The sequence below is a fragment of the Solenopsis invicta genome, chromosome 8 (assembly GCF_016802725.1).
Source record: "Solenopsis invicta isolate M01_SB chromosome 8, UNIL_Sinv_3.0, whole genome shotgun sequence".
Lineage (NCBI taxonomy): Eukaryota > Metazoa > Arthropoda > Insecta > Hymenoptera > Formicidae > Solenopsis > Solenopsis invicta.
The window spans coordinates 20,718,320-20,741,027 of NC_052671.1; the positions used below are offsets into that span (position 1 = coordinate 20,718,320).

The 22,708-nt window shown below is 38.2% G+C and overlaps 2 protein-coding genes across 2 annotated transcripts in view; one reads left to right on the forward strand and one right to left on the reverse strand.

Annotated features, from left to right (window-relative positions):
- Window positions 1-232: 232 nt before the first annotated feature.
- On the reverse strand, window positions 233-3,673 carry LOC113003719. The gene has a single exon (XM_026134324.2). The coding sequence runs from the start codon at window positions 3,671-3,673 to the stop codon at window positions 233-235; it is 3,441 nt and encodes a 1,146-aa protein (XP_025990109.2).
- Window positions 3,674-6,509: 2,836 nt separating this feature from the next.
- The window catches only part of LOC113002712 (cytochrome P450 4C1), a 30,330-nt gene continuing 14,131 nt past the window's right edge, over window positions 6,510-22,708 (forward strand). Inside the window, exons 1-6 of the mRNA XM_039453157.1 lie at window positions 6,510-6,560; window positions 11,287-11,380; window positions 16,024-16,209; window positions 17,630-17,723; window positions 17,818-17,920; window positions 20,380-20,473. Of these exons, the coding sequence (XP_039309091.1) occupies window positions 6,528-6,560; window positions 11,287-11,380; window positions 16,024-16,209; window positions 17,630-17,723; window positions 17,818-17,920; window positions 20,380-20,473 (604 nt within the window). The 5' untranslated portion in view covers window positions 6,510-6,527. The remainder of the gene's footprint in view (window positions 6,561-11,286; window positions 11,381-16,023; window positions 16,210-17,629; window positions 17,724-17,817; window positions 17,921-20,379; window positions 20,474-22,708) is intronic.

Sequence of the window (22,708 nt, forward strand, 5' to 3'; positions counted from 1 at the left end):
AGCTCAGCAGGCTCCTCCACGCCGACGGACGTGGTCCTGGCCGCCTGCGCGCGTGAACTCTCTCCTCCGGCCAGCCGTCACCAGGAGTCCCCCGATCAGCATCCGGCCAGGACGTCGACTCCGCCTGGAGCCAACCCGGACCACGCCACCAGAGCGGGTGATGCACCAGCTCTCCCGGCGCAAGTCCGCGGGACGCACAGTCCGCCGGATTCTCCGAGCCAGACACATGATGTCACTGAGCGTCAGGGACCCTGGTCTGAATCTCAGCAACGCGGTTCGCTACAAAGGTCTTCCACCGAGTCGGGTGGCCGCGTACCCAGCCCAGAGTGACCGTAGAGTCCAACCACAAATGCATCGCCGTCCGGTCAAGACCGAGCGTAGCTCGGACATGCGCCGCCAGTCTTGCAAGAAGTGTAGCAGCGCACAACTCCAACCTTGGCAGAGTCACAAGTTTCAAGGGCGCGACCTTTGTCCTGGCCGCGATAAGGCAGGTCCTCCAGGTCGCACCAGAGCCCGTCCGCAAGTAGGTGACAGCAGCATAGGCGCGTTCAGAGGCGTCGGCAAAGCCATGGAGCTCCATGTCACCGCTCAACAAACCGGCGTCCAATCGTCGCGGAATTCGTACATCCCGCAGACGGGGAAGAGCAGCCTCGTACTCGCGCCACAGCTGTCCCGCCCCCTCGTCGAGAGGATCGTCCCAGTCGAGACCCATCAGCCAAGTCGACTGGAAGGCGATCTTGGCTCGCATCACTGCCGGAGCCAGCCAACCTAGAGGATCAAACAGTCGAGCAGTAAAGGACAGTACCGATCTCTTTGTCACCTCGGTCAAAGAGATAGCAGGGATGGTGAATGAAAATTCGTCAGTAGCGGGATGCCACCGCAAGCCCAAGGTACCGTGTGTCTCGTGCGGTCCCCAGTCTCGCAGCGCCTGCTGCATGCGGTGTTCCGCTGGAACGTCTTGCAAGATTCGCGTCTCGTTGGTCGACCACCTGCGCAGGGGGAAGCCGCCCGCCATGCACAGGTCGGTCAACTGTCGGCGTAGCTCAAACGCCTCCTCCAGACTCGAGGCACCTGTTAAGACGTCATCCATGTAGACGTCCCGACAGAGAGCTTGAGCCGCCAGCGGGTAGTTGTCCGCTTCATCGTCGGCCAGCTGGCGGAGAGTGCTCATGGCCAGGAACGGCGCACACGCTAAGCCGTATGTCACGGTGTTCAGGTGGAACTCCGCTACTTCATCCCGGGCGCTAGACCGCCAAAGGATGCGCTGGAGGTCCCGGTCCTCAGGGTGGACCAGAATCTGGCGATACATCTTCTCTACGTCCGTGGCCAGGACGTAGCGATGCAATCGCCAGCGCAGCAAGACGTCAGCGAGCGGAGGTAACAGATTCAAACCCACCAGGAGGCTCCGATTCAGCGACTCTCCGCAGGAGCCAGCTGCAGAGCCGTTGAATACCACGCGCAGCTTAGTGGTCGAGCTGGCCTCACGCAGTACGCCATGATGAGGTAAATAGCTCACTCTGGCTCCCGTTGCAGCGTCCGAGCGAACCATGTGTCCGAACTCCTCATACGTTCGCATGAAGTCGAGGTACAGCTCGCGCAGTCGGTCATCTCGAGCGAACCTCTTCTCCGTCCCCGTAAAAGCGCACAAGGCAGCGCGCTTCGTAGCAGTCAAGTCAGGCAGCGGGTTAATCACCGGGAGGCGCACGATGTAACGGCCGTCGTCTTGACGGCGATGCGTGCGACGGAACAGGTCCTCACACTCCTGGTCGAGCGGAGTGAGAGGTGCGGGTCCCACAGGCAGCTCCTCCTGCTGCCAGAATCCTCTCACCAAAGAAGCGAGGTCGTCCTCAACACGGCACTGCAAGGTCAGAGCACGCGGAGGAGTCTCCGCCGTGCCGACGGGCCCCACGAGAAGCCAGCCAAATGATGTCCGCTGCGCCGCAGGTTGGCCAGGCCCGCCCTTCCGCAGCCCGGTCTGGAGGATGGCGGCGTACACGTTCGCGCTCAAGAGGATGTCCACCGGGTCCGCCCTCAGAAAGTCCGGGTCAGCGAGAGCCAGGCCAGCGAGATGAGGCCACCCCGTACTGTCGGCCTGCATATCGCTCTCGTAGAGCGGCAAGCGAGGGAAGATCAGTGCCGACACAACAATCGGAGAGCCCTCCCGGCGAGGCGAGACGCGCAAGTCAACTCGGCCGCGGGCAACACCCGTCTGGACACCACCGACCCCGAATACCGCCACAGAAGTGTGCGAACGGGGCAGCCGGAGTCGCTGCGCCAATGACTCCGTCACCAGCGAGGACTCAGCCCCAGGATCGATCAGAGCCCGCGCGAAGTGATTGACACCGTGTCGGTCGGTTACGCGGACGCGCGCGGTCATCACAAGCGTGGCGACAGCAGCAGCTGGTCTCGGTGTTGTGGCGTGAACCGTGACCGCAGCGACGGCGACGAAGGCGTCATGCAACGTCGAGTGGTGACGCTCGCTGCACGATAAGCATGTTTTCCGCGACGGGCATTCGGATAACTTATGCCTCCCGAGGCAATTCACGCACAAATTATTCGCCTCCACGTACTGCCTGCGCTCTGCCACCGATTTCCCGAGATACTTCTCGCATTGCCGCACGTAATGTTCACCATTGCATAGGAAGCAGCGGCCTCGCTGACTGTCCTGCTTACGGACCTGCAACGCGGTCCTCGACCGGGTAGAACTCGAACTGCCCTTGGAAGCGTTCGTTTCGCTCTTCGCGGGTGCAAGAGACTCGAGGGTACGCATCCGTTGATTAACGAAAACAAGCAACTCATCGAGAGACGGCGGTTCCGTCGTCCGGCTGAGCTGCGTCTCCCACTCGCGCCGCGACACCGTGTCAAGAAGTTCCGTGATTAGTTGCACGCAAAGATCGTCACTCCGCGCCAAGGGTCGACCGACCCCCTCCAATGAGCCTAAGGTAGTCTGCACGCAATGATAGATTTTGCGTAACTCGGCAGCAGACTCACCTTTCATCTTAGTCAGTGATAGCAGCCTGGAGATGTAGAACCGCACCAGGAGCCTCCTGTTCTCATAGTGATCGACCAGGGCACGCCAGGTACGCTCAAAGTTAGCGTCCGTTGTTGGCAGTTGTCGAGTCACCTGTTCCGCTTCCCCCTTCAAACTCGTTTTGAAATAGTGCAGCTTCTCCACCGACGAGGCGGACAGGTTTCGGACTACTAGAGAAATGAAGAGGTCGCGAAAGGCTGGCCAGTCTTCATACCGTCCGGAAAACTGAGGTATGGAAATGCGAGGCAACTTCGTAGCGACGGGAGCCGCCACCGCGACAGCGGGAGCGGCTGCTGCGACGGCAGCATCGGGCGCGGCGACCGCCGCTTTGCCCGGACTAGTTATCGCGCGCATGTCGTCCAGATACTTGCCCTTCTGCGTGTGATAAGAAATGTCCGCCTTGAGCATCAAGTCGTCTGTCACATACTCGTGCCCCTCAAGGTCGTCCCCGTACTCCATGAGCAACTGCTCATGACGTGTCACGAACTTACTCCAATAACCTTCCAACGTCTGGAGGCGGGCTTCCAATAGTCCGAGTGTGATATTAGCTTCTCCTGCTTTCTTCATATTCTCATACGATCGCGAAAGCAACCCGAACAAGTTGTGCTGTGCTTGCACGAGATCTTCCACAGGGTGACTCATTTCACTCCAATAACGGATGCCGCTTGCAGGATTATTGAGTCACTTCACCGTCACTGCACTCACTCCAACACCGGCACCAGCAACAAGAGAATCCGGCTCGAAGGACCAGCGAATGTGCGCGAGCGGAGGCAGTATAGCGAGTGAGAGGCAGAGCAACGAAATTCGGCGGGAAACGAAAAGAGGGGACGGCCAGAAGTGAAGCCCGGTTAGCCAAAGCAGATCGGCCTACAGCGTCGATTACAAGTCGCTCGATTTGCTCTCTAAGAACTGCGTGCCGCGCCCGAGATTTTCGACTTATATAAACAGCGATCCTCCCCGAAAGACCCCGGTAGGAATTCAGTAAATACGACAGTTACCGAAGTCCGTAGATCCTTCGAGAAGGCTCGCTGTTATTGTTTGTCAGAACCAGGAATTCGCCACTCGGCAATCACGGCTTCACCGCTCGCCAGCAGCATTCCGCTGAGCGAGCGGGAAAAGAGCCGTCACGCGCGATGAGCGTGATGCGCCCGACCAGCCGCGATCCCGAACACTTTACAAAATCTTATTATTTATCTCATAGATATTTTCCGATCGTGATAAAATCACCAACTAACTCTCAACTCTACTTTTTAAAACTAACTACACCGACACTCGAATTTTTGTCAACAACAACCTATCACCTAGCAACCACACCACTTCTCTTTCTTAAAAAATACGAACGGAATTTCTCGATTTTAAATTTTTACAAATATTATCAACACATCATTATTATAAATCTAACTCTTCGCAAATCATGACATACTATTTTAAACAAAGTTTGATACTTAAAATTACTTTAAAATTATGTTCAGATATTTTATAGCAGTTTTTTTTATAATAACAAAATATATTTGAATTTATAAAACTAAAACCCAAAGAGATAATAAATTGAACCATTTAAAGTTGACACTATTAATCATTTTAGGTACATTATTTTTTTCTTCAGAAAGAAGAGATATGTTATTGTTTCTTTCATCACTTGATTTCGAAAAAATATTAAAAAAGTACGCCGAACATCATATGAGCATAAAATAAAATTAACACTCTAAAATAATAGTGACACAAGTAAAATAGTAGCAAAATATTAGCAACAAAAACTATTGCAAAAATCTAAAATAGCTGAAATCTAACACTTTATTGTGCAGAAAAATCGCTTTTATAATTAAATAAAGATATATTATTTAATCATAAACCAACCTTTTCTTATTGCTTAGCTTTAATATGATGTTAGTTAACAGTAATTGTTGAACGAAGTATTAGAAATATTTGACAAAAAAAATAGTAAAAGAATAAAATATATTACCTCGCAGATTTTTCTGCCATTATTAACAATGTTGAAATGAGAGGACTACAATCTGAATGTTAATCAATATCGGTAATGAATAATAATCCTTAATTCTATTTCAAAGATGTGTATTGAAGACTTATTTCGTTGAAGCTTCTTTTCTGCGTCTGCAATTTGTTATTTACTAATTGTTTAATTAATATAAGTAATATAACAAATAACTGTAGAATTACTTAATAAAGTAAAAAACAAAAAGTTGAATAGCGCGCGCTCAATGCGCGTCTAATCGTAACTAAAAATAGACAGTATAAGAAACTTAAATGATCAAATATATATTATTTAAATATATATTATTTAAAACATAGATAAATGTGAAAATAGCGCTAGAATCTCTTTTGGCTACATGCAAAAAGTTTAATTATATTATATATATATATATATATATATATATATGTGTGTGTAACTTTGGTTGCACAATCTTTGAAAACAAACTAGTAAAAATTAAATTTTAAAAAAATGCAATTTCGGAATGTAAATATGTTAAAAATATACTTATATTAGTCACATGTATAATAATCACAAGAACATAAAAAAGCAGAAATAAAATATACAATATTGTGTGATTATTATTGCTTTATTATTACTCTGTTACTACATGTAGAGGAAAAGAGGGTAATACGGCACTCATTTTCATTTTATTGAATAACTTTGATTATAATCAATACTTTGTATTGAAAGATAAACGATTATATTTGTCGTTAAAGTGTTGTTTAATTCTACGTTCAAAGTAATAAAATGTTTAGTACTTAGGACGTGATTTATAAAAATGTGACGCACTGCATAATCGGTGGAAGAAAAAAGTGGGTAATATGCCATAAAGTGGGTAATAGCTCAAAAATAGTTTTTTAAAAAACGGTTTAGTTTAAAAAAACACAGTATTTTGTCACAAAGTTATAAATGTTTAATTTTTATTGTTTAAAATTTTTTTACATTTAAAGACTAGAGATAGAAATATATCGTTAGAAATATCACTTTATGCCTGTTTAACATTAATCAACAAACATAATATGATATTTTTAATGTTTTTGAACACCGCCCTTTAATGTAATGTTATAATGTCATTATAGATAATACCTGCAATGATTGTCATCATATTGTGTTTTACATTATTCTGTATATTGGTGTGGATCGGATATACGCGTATGATGTGGCAATCCTGGACCTTAAAAATAAGTCTGATAAACAAAATTCCAGGACCAAAACATTTTCCAATTTATAGAAACCTTATGTTATTTAAATCAGCAGGTAAGTTACAATTTTCTGCAAAATTTTTTTAAATATATAATGTTACAAACAATGAGATAAACTAAAGGTTTACTAAAGTATCGATATAAAAAGTAGAGACATTAAGATAAAAGTATATTTAAAAAAATCCTTATACTATATGAGATATTAATACTTACACATTTTTCAGATTTTCTCTGGCAGCTTTTAATTACATTAAGTAACCAATATTATCCAATATTCAAAATATGGAACTTATTTGTTCCTATGGTTTTTATTCGTCATCCAGACGATCTAAAGGTAATAACATAAAGTAATCTTTTTAATATCATTTTTTAATATCATACTATATATTAAGGCTTTTAATTATAAAGACTATATACAATAAAGGAAGCATGTAATCCTAGACAGATACGAGGTGTGTTCAAAAAGTATCGCGAATTTTGTGTTTTTTCAAAAATTATTTATTTATTCATGAATATCTATTTTGTCCCCTTCAAAGTAATCCCCATGAGATATTATACACTTGTGCCAACGGTTTTTCCAATCTTCGAAGCACTTCAAAAAATCATTTTTTTTTTATCTTGTTCAGCTCCTCCTTCGATGCCGTCTTTATCTCGTCAAGCGTAGCGTAACGTCGTCCTTTCATGGGCCTCTTCAGTTTAGGGAACAAGAAAAAGTCACAGGGGGCCAGATCTGGGGAATACGGTGGCTGCGGCATCATTAGTGTGTTGTTTTTGGCCAAAAAGTCGCGCACAAGCAACGATGTGTGAGCAGGGGCGTTATCGTGGTGCAAAAGCCAATTTTTGTTCTTCCACAAATCCGGGCATTTCTGGCGGATTGCTTCGCGCAAATTGCGCATAACTTGCAGGTAATATTCCTTATTGACCGTTCTACCCTGTGGCAAGAACTCATGATGCACCACGCCCCTGCAATCGAAGAAAACTGTCAGCAAAACTTTCACATTCGACCGAACTTGGCGCGCTTTTTTCGGTCTTGGTTCGTGCGGCAGCTTCCATTGAGATGATTGAGCTTTGATTTCCACGTCATAACCATAAACCCACGATTCGTCACCAGTTATGACCCTCTGGAGCAAATTTGGGTCGTCGCGGACAGAGTCCAACATCTCATTAGCAATGTTCATGCGATGCTGTTTTTGGTCGCAATTGAGCAATTTTGGTACGAATTTCGCGGCGACCCGTCTCATGCCCAAATCATTGATAAAAATCGAATGGCACGAGCCAATCGATATGTTTAGGTCCTCAGCAACTTCTCTAACGGTGATTCGACGATTGGCCAATACCATTTTCTCCACTTCATTAATTTTTTCGTCTTTTGTTGAAGTGCTCGGGCGTCCGGCACGCTCTTCGTCGTTCACATCTTCTCGGCCTTCTGAGAACATTTTGTACCACCGATAAACGTTGCTTCGGTCCAAGGTAGCTTCTCCGTATGCCACAGTCAACATTCGGAATGCATCCGCGCACTTAATTTCGTTTTTCACACAAAATTTGATACAGGTTCTTTGATCCATTTTTTTGAATAGGTAAAAATCGAAGACGATCCAAAACACGTGCAAGCAAAGCAGCTGTCAACAATTAAGTGAACATTCAAAATGGCCGAGCTTGTCGGCATAAGTGAGAGACATGAGTACCAACATAACGCCACAAAAAGATCGAAATTCGAATATACGTAACCCGCGAAAATTCAAAATTCGCGATACTTTTTGAACACACCTCGTATACTTGTTAACAATTTTGTTTGTTATTAACAATGTCAATTATATAAACTTCCAAAACGGTTGTTACGACTTTTCTGCTAGGTTATCCTCAATATTCAATCTCATATCAAAATTTTAAAAACGTATATTAATCGCATATATCTAGTCTATACCTGAATTATATATACATACATATATGTATATTACAAATACTTGTAGAATCATTGATATAGTCATCCGCTCTACTATTTCTTCTTATTCTTTTTAATCTTGTTATTCCTTTTATTCTCGCAATTTGCGCGCGTTGATTCTTTCTAACTTTCCAAAGCGATTAAAAATAGTAGCAACAACAAAATAATAAGTTTCAAATAGCAAAACAATTGCTCGTGCACACTGCTACCGCACTGTGCACGCCAAATCAAAGTAACTTAATATAGAGCCATTAAAATTATCAGAAGATTTCAGACTAAAAAAAAAAAAAAATATGCAAGCTACTACCATGGCGTATATATAAAATTAAAATTTCGTTAAAATTACAATTTATATTAATAATACAATTTAAGGAATCAATTCAAGGCATCGCATGCGTTATCCTCGCGACTCGCGACCCTCGCGAGCGCCAACAAGCCTCAGCGAATGCGAACTTTTAAGGCGCAAGCCGCGCGGTCGCGAAAAGATGCAATAATTAAAGAGCTTGATACATTATGTCATTATGAAAAACTGACAAAAATTCGTTCCTAAGTACACTTCGCCTACAAACAATCAGTATAAATAGGCGTGAAATCGGAGCTCTAACATCAGATCAGATCAGATCAGATCAGATTAGATCAGATTAAGCTTGCTGGTCGATACGGCGCGTCTCTTGGGCCACTATCACTGTTCAGACCAGTCAATTAGGTCACGGGCGGGTTCTTTTTGGAACCATGGGCTTTCGTCGGAACTAGTCTGTGTCAAAATTTATTTTCCAAAAATTATCCTCTAATTAAAAGTCTCTTTTCCATTCTACAAAACACTCAAGAAGAGCGCAGCCTGAGTGTCAAAACTTAGGTTAGCGACCTTTTCAAGTCTTTATCTTTCTTAATTCCTCACCACGGTCAGGATGATCGCTCCCAAGCCATCGCTCGGGTAACGCCTCCACAGCCTTTTTTCCTTCCAATATTAAATAAAATAAATCAACACTCACACATCAAAATTCTCCTAAAAAATCTTTCAAGAATGACACAATGGTTTCGAGGGAAATCTATAAGCGCGCATACAAAAGTTCAAAATACTTAAAATAGAAATTCAATATACAATTCTCACACATTTAATATTAAAGCCAGACTGATATATGCAACACACACACACACACACGCGCGCGCGCGCGCGCACACGCACACACACACACACACACACACTCTCTCTCTCTCTCTCTCTCTCTCTCTCTCCATTTACTATCACCGATATGTTATTTCATTTGTTTTGTTTTGTTATTACAGAATTATTATATAGTTTAGTTATCTCAGTTATACTTACTTCTTCTTTGCAGCTTAGTATTCTCCTGCAATTTCGTTTGTTCTTAGTTTGTAAGTGATATTATTGTTACTCTCTACGTTTTTCCGTACTTCTGTGTGTCCTTAGAGGGCTTGCCCTAGGACAGAATAAATGCTTATTCATTCATTCATTCATTCATATATATATATATATATATATATATATATATATATATATATATCGAGTTTTAGTATAATAATCTTTTACTAAATTTCCATACATATCTTTACATTATCTTCTTTTTATCTTAATAAAAATAAAAAACCAATAAGAATTCAAAACTTTATCCTCGTGACAAACTTATCTAAAAGCATTTTGTATAAAAATAAATCATTAAGAAAATATGAACGAAAAAGGAGCCACCTCCTTTTCAAATTATGATGCTTGGGAGTTACAATACTATCAGCATTAGAATTATCCGCTTCCTTGTAAGGGTTTTGTCAAGGATGGTCAATTTGGGTGTATAGATTGAGAATATATTTAATAAAAAAAAAAGTGAGTTACATTGTATAGCTCTCGGCTGTGACTGGGTCTTAACCCTTCGCATGACTCTGGCATTAACTAACTACTGTAACGTTGCAACGTTCTGAGGCAAGTTTGAACATATGTTCGGTCTTATTGATCAAAAACAATAGACTAAAAAAAGGGACTATTATATAAAGATAATTTATGACCTGACATCCCAACACAACGAGAGCTTTAAAGTACTATTTATTACTTATAATATTACACTCTTAAGATGTACAACGTGGAGCTGTATCGTGTTCCCTGGTTGGATTTACACGTCTTCTGTCTATCTGTCGGTCTGTGTGTGTGTGTGCGTGTGTGCGTGTGTAAATATGTGAATGGATAAAATATCGTTTTCAATTGATAATTCTTTATTTAAAAGAAAATCATAAAAATTCATATATGTTTACCAAGCGCCGACGAATCTCGCTTGTGCGTCGCACCGCTTGCATATACGTCAAAATTACATACGTGTTTGACGTATTTATAATCCATAAGGCATAATCCTCTTAGGAACGTTCAAAGTTTATCCTAAAGACGTCTATGACATGTTCAAAAGATGTCCTAAGAATGTTTTTGGGATGTTCTTAGGACATCCATGGGATGTTAAAATGCCCTAAACTCGTTCCATTCACATCCCTGGACATTTAGGACAAATTCAGAATTATCCTGAGGACGTCTTATGCTATTAGGATTATAACAAATACAGAAGCATGCACGATAAGACATTCGTACATATATTTTTTGTTGAAAACTGAGAAATTTTGGATTTTTTATTTAGTTACATTTTATTTAAGAGAAGCTTATAAAAACCGATAAAAATATCAAAATTTTGAAAATATTTTGCATGGATTAATTATCTTTATTAATATTATTACTATTAAACAATAATCAGAATAAATTTAACGGCTGTGAGCTCTTTTCATGTTACGAGAGAAGAGAGCTCACAGCCGTTAAATTTATTCTGATTACTGTTTAATACTTCACTAAAGAGTATCCGTACCTTGGATCGAAACGTCTGAACGTTGGCATTGTAATAACTGTGCATGTCACCATCGATTACTGTATGGAAAATTATATTTGTTATTACTAATGTGACAGAAAATCGTATACAGTAACTTAATTATATTCGCACTAACAACAGCGTAGGCTCGCAATGGCAAACTAGTTCGAATTATTTTTAATTTGGAGTCAATAAATTTATTAGTTTTATATTTCAACAATTAAGTTAAAGAAAAGTAAGTTCTATAACTTTTTATAATTTTCTAGGTGATACTGAATACAAAATCAAAACATATCGACAGGGGTATATTTTACGATGCATTCTGTCCTTGGCTCGGCAAGGGTATTTTTACCAGTACAGGTAATGTGATATGTAAGGTAATGTAGGCTAAAGTGGAGCGGGTTTTTGTTTGCCTCCATAGAAGTGTTAAAAAATTGAATTTTTGAACAATCAATAGTTGTTTTTACTAGAAGACAAAAAAAACTAACTTTTTATAATTGCGGATTTTCAAAGTTTTGATTTTAAGTTGTATTTTTAGCTATTTTTCCAAAACAAAAAATTTTGGGTTTTTAACAAATAGTGGGGTAAAGTGGGACACGAAAGAAATTTAGTCAAAACAGCCATAAAAACCAACTTAAATCGACTTCTATATTTAATCAACACTTCTCAATAATAAATAATTGAAAATAGAGCAATAAAATTCTTCCCTCTCTCATAAGTTTAATAAAAAGCAATTTTTCAATTTTATTCAAATCAATTGTTTATTTTAACATTTTTTTTTATTTTCTCTGTGTATAAGTAATAACATTCAAAATAATTAATAAAATCACTTGATTTGCACTAATCTTTCAAGAAAACATGAAAAAATGACTACATTGGCGTGCCCCATTTTACCTCACAACGTTAATTTGCAATCATTCATTATCGAAACTAGATTAAATTTCTACAACATTTTTGTTTATTTAGAAAAATAATAGAATAACGATAACTGCACATAACTTTTCTTCGTTCAACACTTAAAAATTTGCTTAAATCACGAGTATTATGAACACAAGAAAAAAATTTATGAAAGTAACTTTTAAAATCGGTCTTTTACAGCAACAAAATGTTTGTACACAAAATTCAATGGCTAATTGAAACGGGTGGGTCCCGATAGCGCACATCCCGATAGCACACAAACCACTCACAATGGCAGATGCCTAAAAATTTTCCGTAGGTTGGGTTAGATAAGTCAATATGATTGGTTGGTGGGCTATCGGAATGTGCGCTATCGGCACCCACATAATTGAAACATAAGCTGTCACGATAAGCAACAGATGATAGTTTTTTGTTTTGCTCTAAACTTACTACTACATAGAAATTTTATGGTACCCCACTTTACTCCACATCACATATTAATATAAGTTAACAGTGTAATATATATTAAAATAGATATGCAGGAAAATTACTTTCAAGGTTACTTTTAAAAAGTAACTCTTTAACATTACTTGCATTATTCCTTATAAAAGTAAATGCGTTATCTATTGGAAAAGTACTCGTCAATGAAAAGTAATAATGAAATCAATGTCGATTGGATAGGTTCGATAGGATTTCTTATCGTATTATTAGTTTTATTATAGTTTGTAAACTGTTGAGCTCAATAAAGTTATTTTAGATTTATTAGATTTGTGGACGGACAGTGATATTTGATGAACTGGAAAATAATACGGTGTGCTATTTACAATGTTATGTATGTACTGTACAAGCGGCCTTGACCGCGAGACCGTGGGGAAACCCCGCTGTTCTTAAAACCGGTATCGGTTTTCAAGGTATCGGAGATAATAGCTCGGTCTGCTACGACTGCCGAGTTTCGAGGCGTGGTCGTGTTTACCCTCGACGGGGTGCGGTACTAGCGATGCGCGGCGCGTCGACGGCACGACTACGCGGGCTAACTCGGTATGTTTGTTCGCCGAGTTTAATTGTTTGCGCGGTGCGATCGGCTTTGTAACCTGGCTTATTTTATGTCTTTTCTGGTTGACGTGGAGTCGCCTGATTCTGCCAGGAACACCAGAGCTGCCAAGTACCTTGGCGGCGGCAAAGAACCTTTTACCGCTTTGGTTTCCGGAGTGACTGCGAGAAAGAAAGAAATTTATTCTCTCGAACTTTTGGTTTGCCGAGTACCTCTAACTAGTACGGCTAGCAGCAAAGATGAACCGCTGCTGTTACCAAAGAGGAGTTTTGGATCCGGATCGGGATCGGCTAATGGATGTTGAGTGTGCGAGCTGGGGCCTTTTATACCACCTGGCTTACACACTCGGCTGTTCTCATGCGGTCTCGTTTTATTTGGATTTTATTTTGAGATTTTTTAATTCCTCCACGGATCGCTGGTACTGGCGAGCTTTTGCAGGAATTTTTTCTTGTTCCTAGTGTAAGATTCGCAAAGTTTATTATTTCAAAAAAAGAATTTATTTTGTTTTCCTTTTACAATAATTTCTTAATTGTAATTTACAATTAAAGATACACAGTTTTCACTTTCACGAATAACGAGGAACTGCCGCTGCAGTTTCTGATGCATCTTTTATGTAGCAATGTTAATACGCATTTACTTCTTTTGTTGCATTCCTTTGAATGATATTTTTTTTATCAAAAACAAAACTTTGAAAATGGAAGGTTAGGTATTCAAATATCTATGTAAATTAAAGTTTCTTTAGTAACGGAAAATCAGATCATTAATTATATAACAAAGAATGTTTTTACCATCTATTTTCGAAAAAGGAAAATGGTATCTAATCATTAGTAGTATACACTCCAAAAAGGGATACGTAGTCGCTGCTCACACTAGATGGTGATGCGCGTGCACATGGCCTTCTATCGCGCACGGATCGATCTCGTGCTAACGGTTGTCTTTGGCCGTTAAGGTTGGTTTACAATTGCCCTTACCCTAATCCGGTGGCCGTAGCCATAAAGCCGTTACCGTAATCGGTAAAGGGGCAGTTTATAATGGCCAGTATGATCACGATAACACTTACCCTAAAAATTTTAATATAAATTTAAATTGCACAGAAAATATAGATTTATTCGAAATTGCAGTGTGTGGAAAGACAAAATAATTAAACTTCACTAATATTTCCGCGCTCATATACTGCCACCTTACAAATTTGACTTCCTTTCCGTAGGCCGTAGGCTGAAAAGATGAAGTTGAGTCAACTTTTCGGTTACGGCCAAAAACAACAGATTGCCAGCCATTATAAACGGTAGTACAGGTTTCCTATTTTCCAGCTTTTACCGCACCGGCTTAAGTTAACGGTTACGGCTATTATAAACTAACTTTTAGCGGTGTTGACGATGTAAAAACGGTTAGGTAGGCGCGAGAGCGCCTTCTGTTGTTTAAAGCTGAACAGCGGCCTCCGGCTAATGTTGGCCGGGAATGATGCGTGTAATGTGCATGCATTGTTACAGGGTTAAAAGGATGCTAAAGTACCACAAATTACCGACATTTATAGTGCACTAAATAGAAGAAAGTAGGTAAATTGCACGCACCTAAGGGAAATTTATCGCAGTAAAGTGATGTTTGAAGTTGAAATCGATACAAGTACAGAAATCAAAACTATAAACATTTTTTTATTATTATGTATTATCATACTAAACAATTTTTTATTTGGTAATGCTATATTCAGCAAAAAGAGGCAAGTGGATAAACGAAAAAATTTCTCAGGCCTTGGGTAATTGTACGTGCGGTTGGATAAATGTATGCGGAGGAAAAATTAGGTTATAGCCCATTCTTTTAGCTACACTACATTGCACTACACTGTACTAATGGTACTATAGTTGGTCTCACGTGGTCTCACGCTTTTCAAGATGGATGCGTAAAATTGTCCACTGCGGACTTGATTTGATAAAAAAAAACAATTACTCAATGACTATTTAATGAAATTTAATAAACAGTAGCTCAATAAACGCATGAAAAAACGTACTTCTGTTAGGTATAACAAGATTAAATGAATAAATTAAAAATACGGACTTATTGCCTTATTTTCTGAATATCAAAATCGCAACAAAAATCATGATTTTACTTTTTTTTATTTTTTTAATTAACTATGTTTTTAAATGATATAACGTATAGTTATATATTTAAAAAATATCTTCAGCCTACAAATATTGTCGTGATATAACCTCTATTCATCGGGAAGATGCCAAACCACAAAACGTACAATTACCCAGTGCGTACAATAACCCTACTTTCCCCTACGGTTATTCAGCTATGCAAAAGCCTGTGTCGAGGTCTTAACTTTACCTTACAGAAGTTCCAGTAGCTCGTACGTACAAAATGATAGTAGAGCGGGTTTCATGTGCTTTTATCACATCCATATTTCGCTCAGCGAAGCTAAACTGTCATAAACAGCGCATATGGTACCCAATAGTAGTTGATAGGTTTTTTCGCAGATGGCGAAATAATCAAAAAACAAAGACTGATCGATGCGATGAACAAAGAACGATAGCCAGGTCTTGCTCGAAAAATAATTTGCAGTGATCTGTAGTATCGACCAGTACCGACGTCGAGAAAATTCTTCTTGTTACTTTAGCCAGAGAGGAACCTGAGAGGTGCCACGGCGGCTTTTTTCTTATAACGTTAAAATTCCCGGCGCACTAACGACGCACATACATTTAGGCCGGAATATGAACTAAAACTACATCCATTTTGCGACATTGTCGATAAAAATGGTTCAAGTCTGTGCTAAAATCATGTAGTGGAGGTACCCCCAAAATACAGTGTCGCAAAATGGATGTAATTTTACTTCATATTCCGGCCTAAATGGATGTGCGTCATTAGTGATTCAGGAATTTTAGCGTTATAAAAAAAAGACCGCCGTGGCACCTCTCAGATTCCTTTCTGCTTTAGCATCCTCTTAATATACATAGAAGATTTTTGACACTGAAAGTTTCACGTTTGCATAAAAAAATGTTTTTTAATTAAAACAGAAAGTTTTTATTTTAATATTTATATTATTTTGTTATTATTTTAGCTTCCAAGTGGCAAAACCGACGAAAAATGTTAAGTTCCACCTTCGGCCCCCTGATATTAAAACAATTTAACGAAATTTTTATCAAGGAGGGCGAGAACATAACAAATTCTTTGAAGAAAACAGAAGGCTCTGTTACAAAGGACCTAATACCATTTATTAGTGAACATATGTTGAACGCAATATGTGGTATCATACTTTGTTTATATATGTATATGTAGAGATATTTTCTTGAAGAACCTAGACAGCACAGTGACGTTTTAAAGACATACTTAAAACGTACGTATTTGACGTTTTGGACATATTAAGAACATCAAGTTTAGATCCACGGATATCTTAAAGACCTTTTAAAAACATCCAGTGTTACCATTATGAACTTCTTAAAAACGTCCACTTTAAGATGAAATGGATTAAAACTGGATTAAATTAATACATTAAACAAATTTTAGACTACAATCCAGACAAAATAATTTTTATACAATATATTTTTTGTTGCTGCAAATAATTCCGTAAATAAAATTGCTCTATCATGTCACATTCCCCAGAATATTTTTTCTTACAAAAAAAATTTATTTATAAATATTTATTTTAATATTGTAAAAAACCGTTTTCTTAATGTTAATTAAATCAAAAATGTTACTTATAGTAAAAAAAAATGAAACTATTTTTCAAGTATTATTTTTTCAGAAATTTTCAAGCGGTCACCCATCCATTCAAGTTGTAACCTCGTCCAACGTTGCTTGACCTGTAAGACTGTTGCGAATTGATGCTTAGTGGTGATTTGTGAATATTTTGTATTAACATATGTATATCTAGTCAATATATGTTATTGAAAAGATGAAACATATAATTAAAGCATGTTATTTACATAAATAACTTTTGGAAGGATGACCGCTTGGAAATTTTCAGAAATAATTCTTAGGAAAGATTCATGACTTTTTTTAACTTTAAGAAACATTTTTATTTTATTTAACATTAAGAAAATGGTTTTTTAGCATTTTAAAATAAATATCTTTTTCATAAGGATTGGGGAACCTGTCCCTGTCCAAACTTGTATCATAGACGTTTGATGGATTTCTTGTAAGAAAAACAATGTCTAATGTCCAAAAATACACGTCCAATGGATATCCATTGAACGTCCAACTGCAATCTGGGCTCGACGCTTGCCGTTTGTTGAGCGCAATTTGAACTAAGCTTTAAAATCCGATTGAGAGCATATTTCACACCAAATGCTTCGTAATGAAAATAAAATTTCTTGTGCAATTTTTCAAAAATTGTTAAAAAAGCAAAAGCAACAGTATGCAAGCAAACTTAGAAAAATTTTTGAATAAAATAATCATTTTAAAAATGTCCAAATGTAAACATACTTTGTACGTTGTATAACGTACGTTTTTAAAACGTACGTTATATGCATGGACGTTTGGATCAAACTAAAACCAAAACTGAATGTCTAATGGATGTCCTGTGCTGTCTGGGAATATAAAAAATAATATGAGATAATATAAATTTTGTATATAAAATATGTTATAATAGTTGAATTATAGCTGTTAAATTTTTATGAAATTATTTTTTAAATATATAATTATATTAATAATAAAATTTTTTTTAGAAACTGCCATGGGAACTTCTTTACAAGAAATGGATCCAATGTACCAGCAATATCAACAAGCGGTTAGCCGAATGACTCAAATCTGTATGTACAGGTAATTTATAATGAATATCTATTATAATATACTATATTTTAAAAGTATCTTACTCATCACTACATATGTATAACATTCTGTAATTATGGTTTAGGACATTAAGACTATGGCTGCATAACGATTGGATATTTTCGTTAACGGCAAAAGGTAGAGAGCAAAAGAGGCTTCTAAAGATACTGCATGAATTTAGCAATAAGGTACGTAAAAATATTATTTTTTAAATTATTTTAACAATTTTATACCCAGTGAGAAATAACAAGTTGATTTAGATAAATTTTTTCGATCAGGAATAGCTTAATTTTAAGCAACTTTCAAAAACAACTAAATTACGAACAATTCTTAATATCGAAATCACTACGAATTCGACAGGACTGTGAAACTTGGAAGAATTCAACATCTCTAGAATTCCATTCATTTTTTAATTTTTTCCAGTAACAAATAACCTGTTAAATCAATATCAAAATTATTCAATTTACTTCAATTCAACATTATTCAAATCGGCAAATAATTTTGTTTCTCCTTCTTATCTTCTAGCTATTGTATTAAGATTTGTTCTTTTTCCATACTTTATAAATAAATTCTTGTACAATTAACTTTTTTTTCATTTTCTCTCTAATATGAAAATGAAAAAAAGATAACGTGCAAGAAGTTTATTTGAAATAAATCTTAATCCTTAAACACACTTATCCGGAAAATTACGTTAACATATTTTTCGGGATAGAAAACGTTTCCAAACAAAACTTTGAGGAGCTATAACTTCGGTTCCAATCAATATTTTTCAACAATTTTTTCTTTTAAACACAAGTTATTTAGATATCTCAGAAATGTAATTGCATAATCGGCATTATCAAAAAATGATTTATTGTGAAGTTGTACAGAAAAAATCATTAAACAAAAATAAAAAATTGTTCAAAAATTCACTTGTCCTTCAAAAAATCATATCTTTGAAATAAAAAACCTTTAAAGATTTTACACTACGTCGTTTTAAAAGTAAAGAGTCATATTTAAAAGAAAAACTATGTTATTGTCATTACTATTAAAAAGTATAATTATGTAATAAAGCGAAATATAAGGTATTTTTAAATAATTTATGGTGTCTATTACAAAATTAATGTGTTTCATAATAATTTTGGACTCTACGCAGAAGCTCTCTTTTTCACAGAATTATATGTATAGTATTTTAACTTTAGACAGAATATATGCGAGTAACATACGCAAATGGACCTGTTCGAACGTATTTTGATTTCTTTATATAAGATTACTCACAAATAGTTACACTCACACACAATAATGGGTCCCACAGATCCCAACAAAACTTTTGCCGTGCCGTTCGAATTCTAGGTGAACAATGAAATGGATTATATCAATCAAAAGAAGAGATTTCAAATTTTTTTTCCCCCTGGTTTGAACCTACTATCTCATTTTGTCTTCACACACCAAGCGTTTGAAATATCATAAGGGGTCTCCTAAATCCCTTAGTGTGTTTAAGAATTAAATACTTGTTAAATCGATGTTGAATCGATAAATCATTTCAATCGTATTAAAAGTATCAGATTGATATCATTTCGCTCTCGAATTGAGATTTTGCGTACAAATAAATGTACATAGAATTACAATGGGTAATTATGCAGTTAGGAGACCCAGCTCCAATCATGTTGACTTTGACATATGTTATAGAGGCAAGGATACTGAATGACTTTTTTTTATAAATTAATTAGCGCTCTCGTACAGTTTTCGAGATATACTTAGAAAAAGAAAAAATAATTTTTTTTCTTAATTATTTAAGAAAATATTTTAGTAAAAAATGTGTCAAATAAAAACTAAAGCTTACAAAAAGCTCTGTAAATAAGGTTTGTGGCGCAGCGATCCCGTTAGTAGATAGGTTGTAAAGCGAATTCCCCTACTGATGGGGTGCGAAACGGGCCGTAGACCCACCCCTTGCACCGCCTGTATGTGTGTATGCGTGTGCGTGTGCGAGCGCGTGCGTGCGTGCGTGCGTGCGTGCATGCGTGCGTGCGTGCGTGCGTGCGTGCGTGTGAGTATATGTGTTGTTATTACTAACAACGAATTAATAATAAAAATAAAAAAAACTCATTTTGAAACAGTTTTTTTTATTATAACGACTAAAATATTGAAATTAAGTAAAATATGTACAGAACCTTATTTGTAGAGTTTTCTGTATGCTTTAATTTCTATTTGACACATTTAAAAAAATATATTTTCTGAAATAATTAAAAAAAACCGTTTTTTTCTCTAAGTATATCTCAAAAACTGTACGAGAGCGCCAATTAATTTATAAAAATGTTATTCAGTATCTTTGCCTCTGTCAAAGTCAACATAATTGGAGCTAAGTTTTTTATACTGCATAATTACTTTACAATGGTATAATTAAACAAAACTGTAACATAAATGTCTGTCATTCATATCAAATTGTTTGAGGTAATTCAAAAATAAGATTCAAAATTTAAACAAATGTTGAATTTTTTACTTTTACCAACATCATCGAGTTAGTTTTGACATTCAAGGTGTCGTTTCAATATTAATTTTCTCACTGGGTAATGTTTCTATGGAAAAGTAATAAAAAGTTTGTAAATATTGACAAACACCTTTAAAGCATTTACATAAATGTAAAAAGTATGATGTTGGATGTGTGTAGATTATTGCACAGAGAAAAGTTTATCATAAGGACAAAGAGCAATACTTCAGAAATCTCAACAAAGATGAAGTGGCAGTCGATGCAGAAACTATTAGTACGTATTACAATCATCGACATATAGAATGGACTGTTGGTAATGATGGGAGTAGAAAGATAGATAGAGTGAAAAGCAATCAATTGCAATAACGTTTGTTCTCTGTTACTAAAAATCTGCTTGGTTGCTGGATTGTTGTTGTTGCTTCAGCAACCAATCAGATTAATAGACAGAGAACGAATGTTTTTTCAATTGTCTACTTTTCACTCTACCTGTTTTTCTACTCCTACCACTGCCATCGGCAGTCCATTCTATATGTCAATGTTTACAAAAATTGAGTGTTTTTTGTCGTAATAGATTATCGATGACACGGTCCCAGACTGTTCGTAGTTCATTAACACTATTTCAAAGCTGTAAGCTTTGTTCTATGCTCGTGCTATCTTATTTCGTAAATAATCTAATAATTTGAATTAACATTGAATTAATTCAATATTAAAATTAGAGAATAAAACGTAGAAAATGCGAGTCAAACGCGGTAGTTGTTGCGCCAATAATAATAGTACATCTATTTCACTATTAGTACATAAATATGTATACAAATATTGGACGCGTTTCTACTTCCCGTAAAGTCATTTTCAACGATGTAATACCATTAAAATGACAGTTATGTGACGTGATGGTCGCGTTGTATAAAAGAAACAAACATTTTAAGCCCGGCATACGTTGTCTCCGACTCGAAGAAATTGACACGCCGTGTAGTCGCTTTTCTGTATACCAGAATTGAGAGCGAATTTACACATTATGGTGGCCATCAATGTTGGCTACCAAGATAGACATATAAGTGATCATGTCGTAATCTGTAGTGGACAGTGAACATGAATCCTCGGAAGTTATGAAATAAAAAATTGAGACAACTCACCACGCAATGTCAATTCAAAGCATTTAGTAAGGTGTTGACGTCACATTGTAATAAATTAACACAAATTTTTTTAAAAAAGACGTCATTAAGTTGGAAATAATAAAATTAATAAATATAATAAATAGAATGGCACAGAGATAGTCAATGTTTCCTCGTCAAACACAAACACAAATGAGCATAAAATAATAGCCGGTATCAGAGAGGTCACAACCTGAGATCGCCGAGTAAGCATGGTCAAGAAAATCCGTGTCTGTTTGTAAATTCAGACTATTGATGAAACGATTGTTGGATGTGAGGGAAGAGTCTCTGAGAATTATCGAGCAGGTTGAGAAATGAAGAGTTCACTCACGTGTTTCTATTTTAACAAAACGGTAATGGAGAAATAAACTTTATTATCTCGGAAACTCGTTGCTTATACAAAAGAGACTGTTTGTTCAATTTCGCGGTTTCTCTTTACTTTAGTGACTCTGAGAAACTAAGACTCTTTCTAGTGTTCTCTCTAACTTTCTATCTCGTGCGTTAACGGACTAGACTTTTACTGTAAGATGCGCGTGCTCTCTCGTGGGCTGCCGAACACGAAGTAACTCCGGAAACCGGACACGCGTACTTTCGAGTCGCTCTCGCTAGTCTCGGACTCCTATTCGCCGAGCGTTCGACTCTGATTGGGCGGTCGCGCCTCTCATCCGACCCGCAACGAATTACTCCAATACTTCCGACGTTCGTGCGCGGTCGCTCTCGTACACCGATTTCTTCTCTCAGCTCACAGAAACGATTCCTTGGGAGCGTCTTCGTGAAGATACCGGCTTTCTGCTTTGCCGACTCGATATAGTTGACCTCAAGTTCTTTCTTCTGAACTCGCTCTCGGACGAAGTGGTATCGGACGTTGATATGCTTCGTTCTCTTATGAAACTCTGGGTTCCTTACCAGACGAATCAAACTTTGATTGTCCACGTAGACTGTCGTTGCCCCCTGGCTGAGACAGTTGACTTCTTCAAGTAGCTTTCTCAGCCACACAGCTTCACGTGGGGTGATGGACGCCGCCACGTACTCTGCCTCCGTGGTACTCAACGTCACGAGCTTTTGACGTTGACTTGTCCATGTGACAGGCCCACCTGCCACTTGGAACACATAGCCGGTCGTTGACCTCCTGGTTTCTACGTCGCCTGCCTAGTCGGAGTCCGAATAACCCTCCAGGGTTATCTCGTCGTTTTCGCTTCCTCGGTATTCGATTCCGTAGTTCATCGTCCCTGCAACGTACGATAGAATGCGTTTTACAGCTTGCCAATGTTCCCGATTGTGTTTATTGAGGAATTTGCTTACCGAGTTTACAGCAAACGCCAAATCCAGCCTCGACACAATCGACAAGAACATCAGCG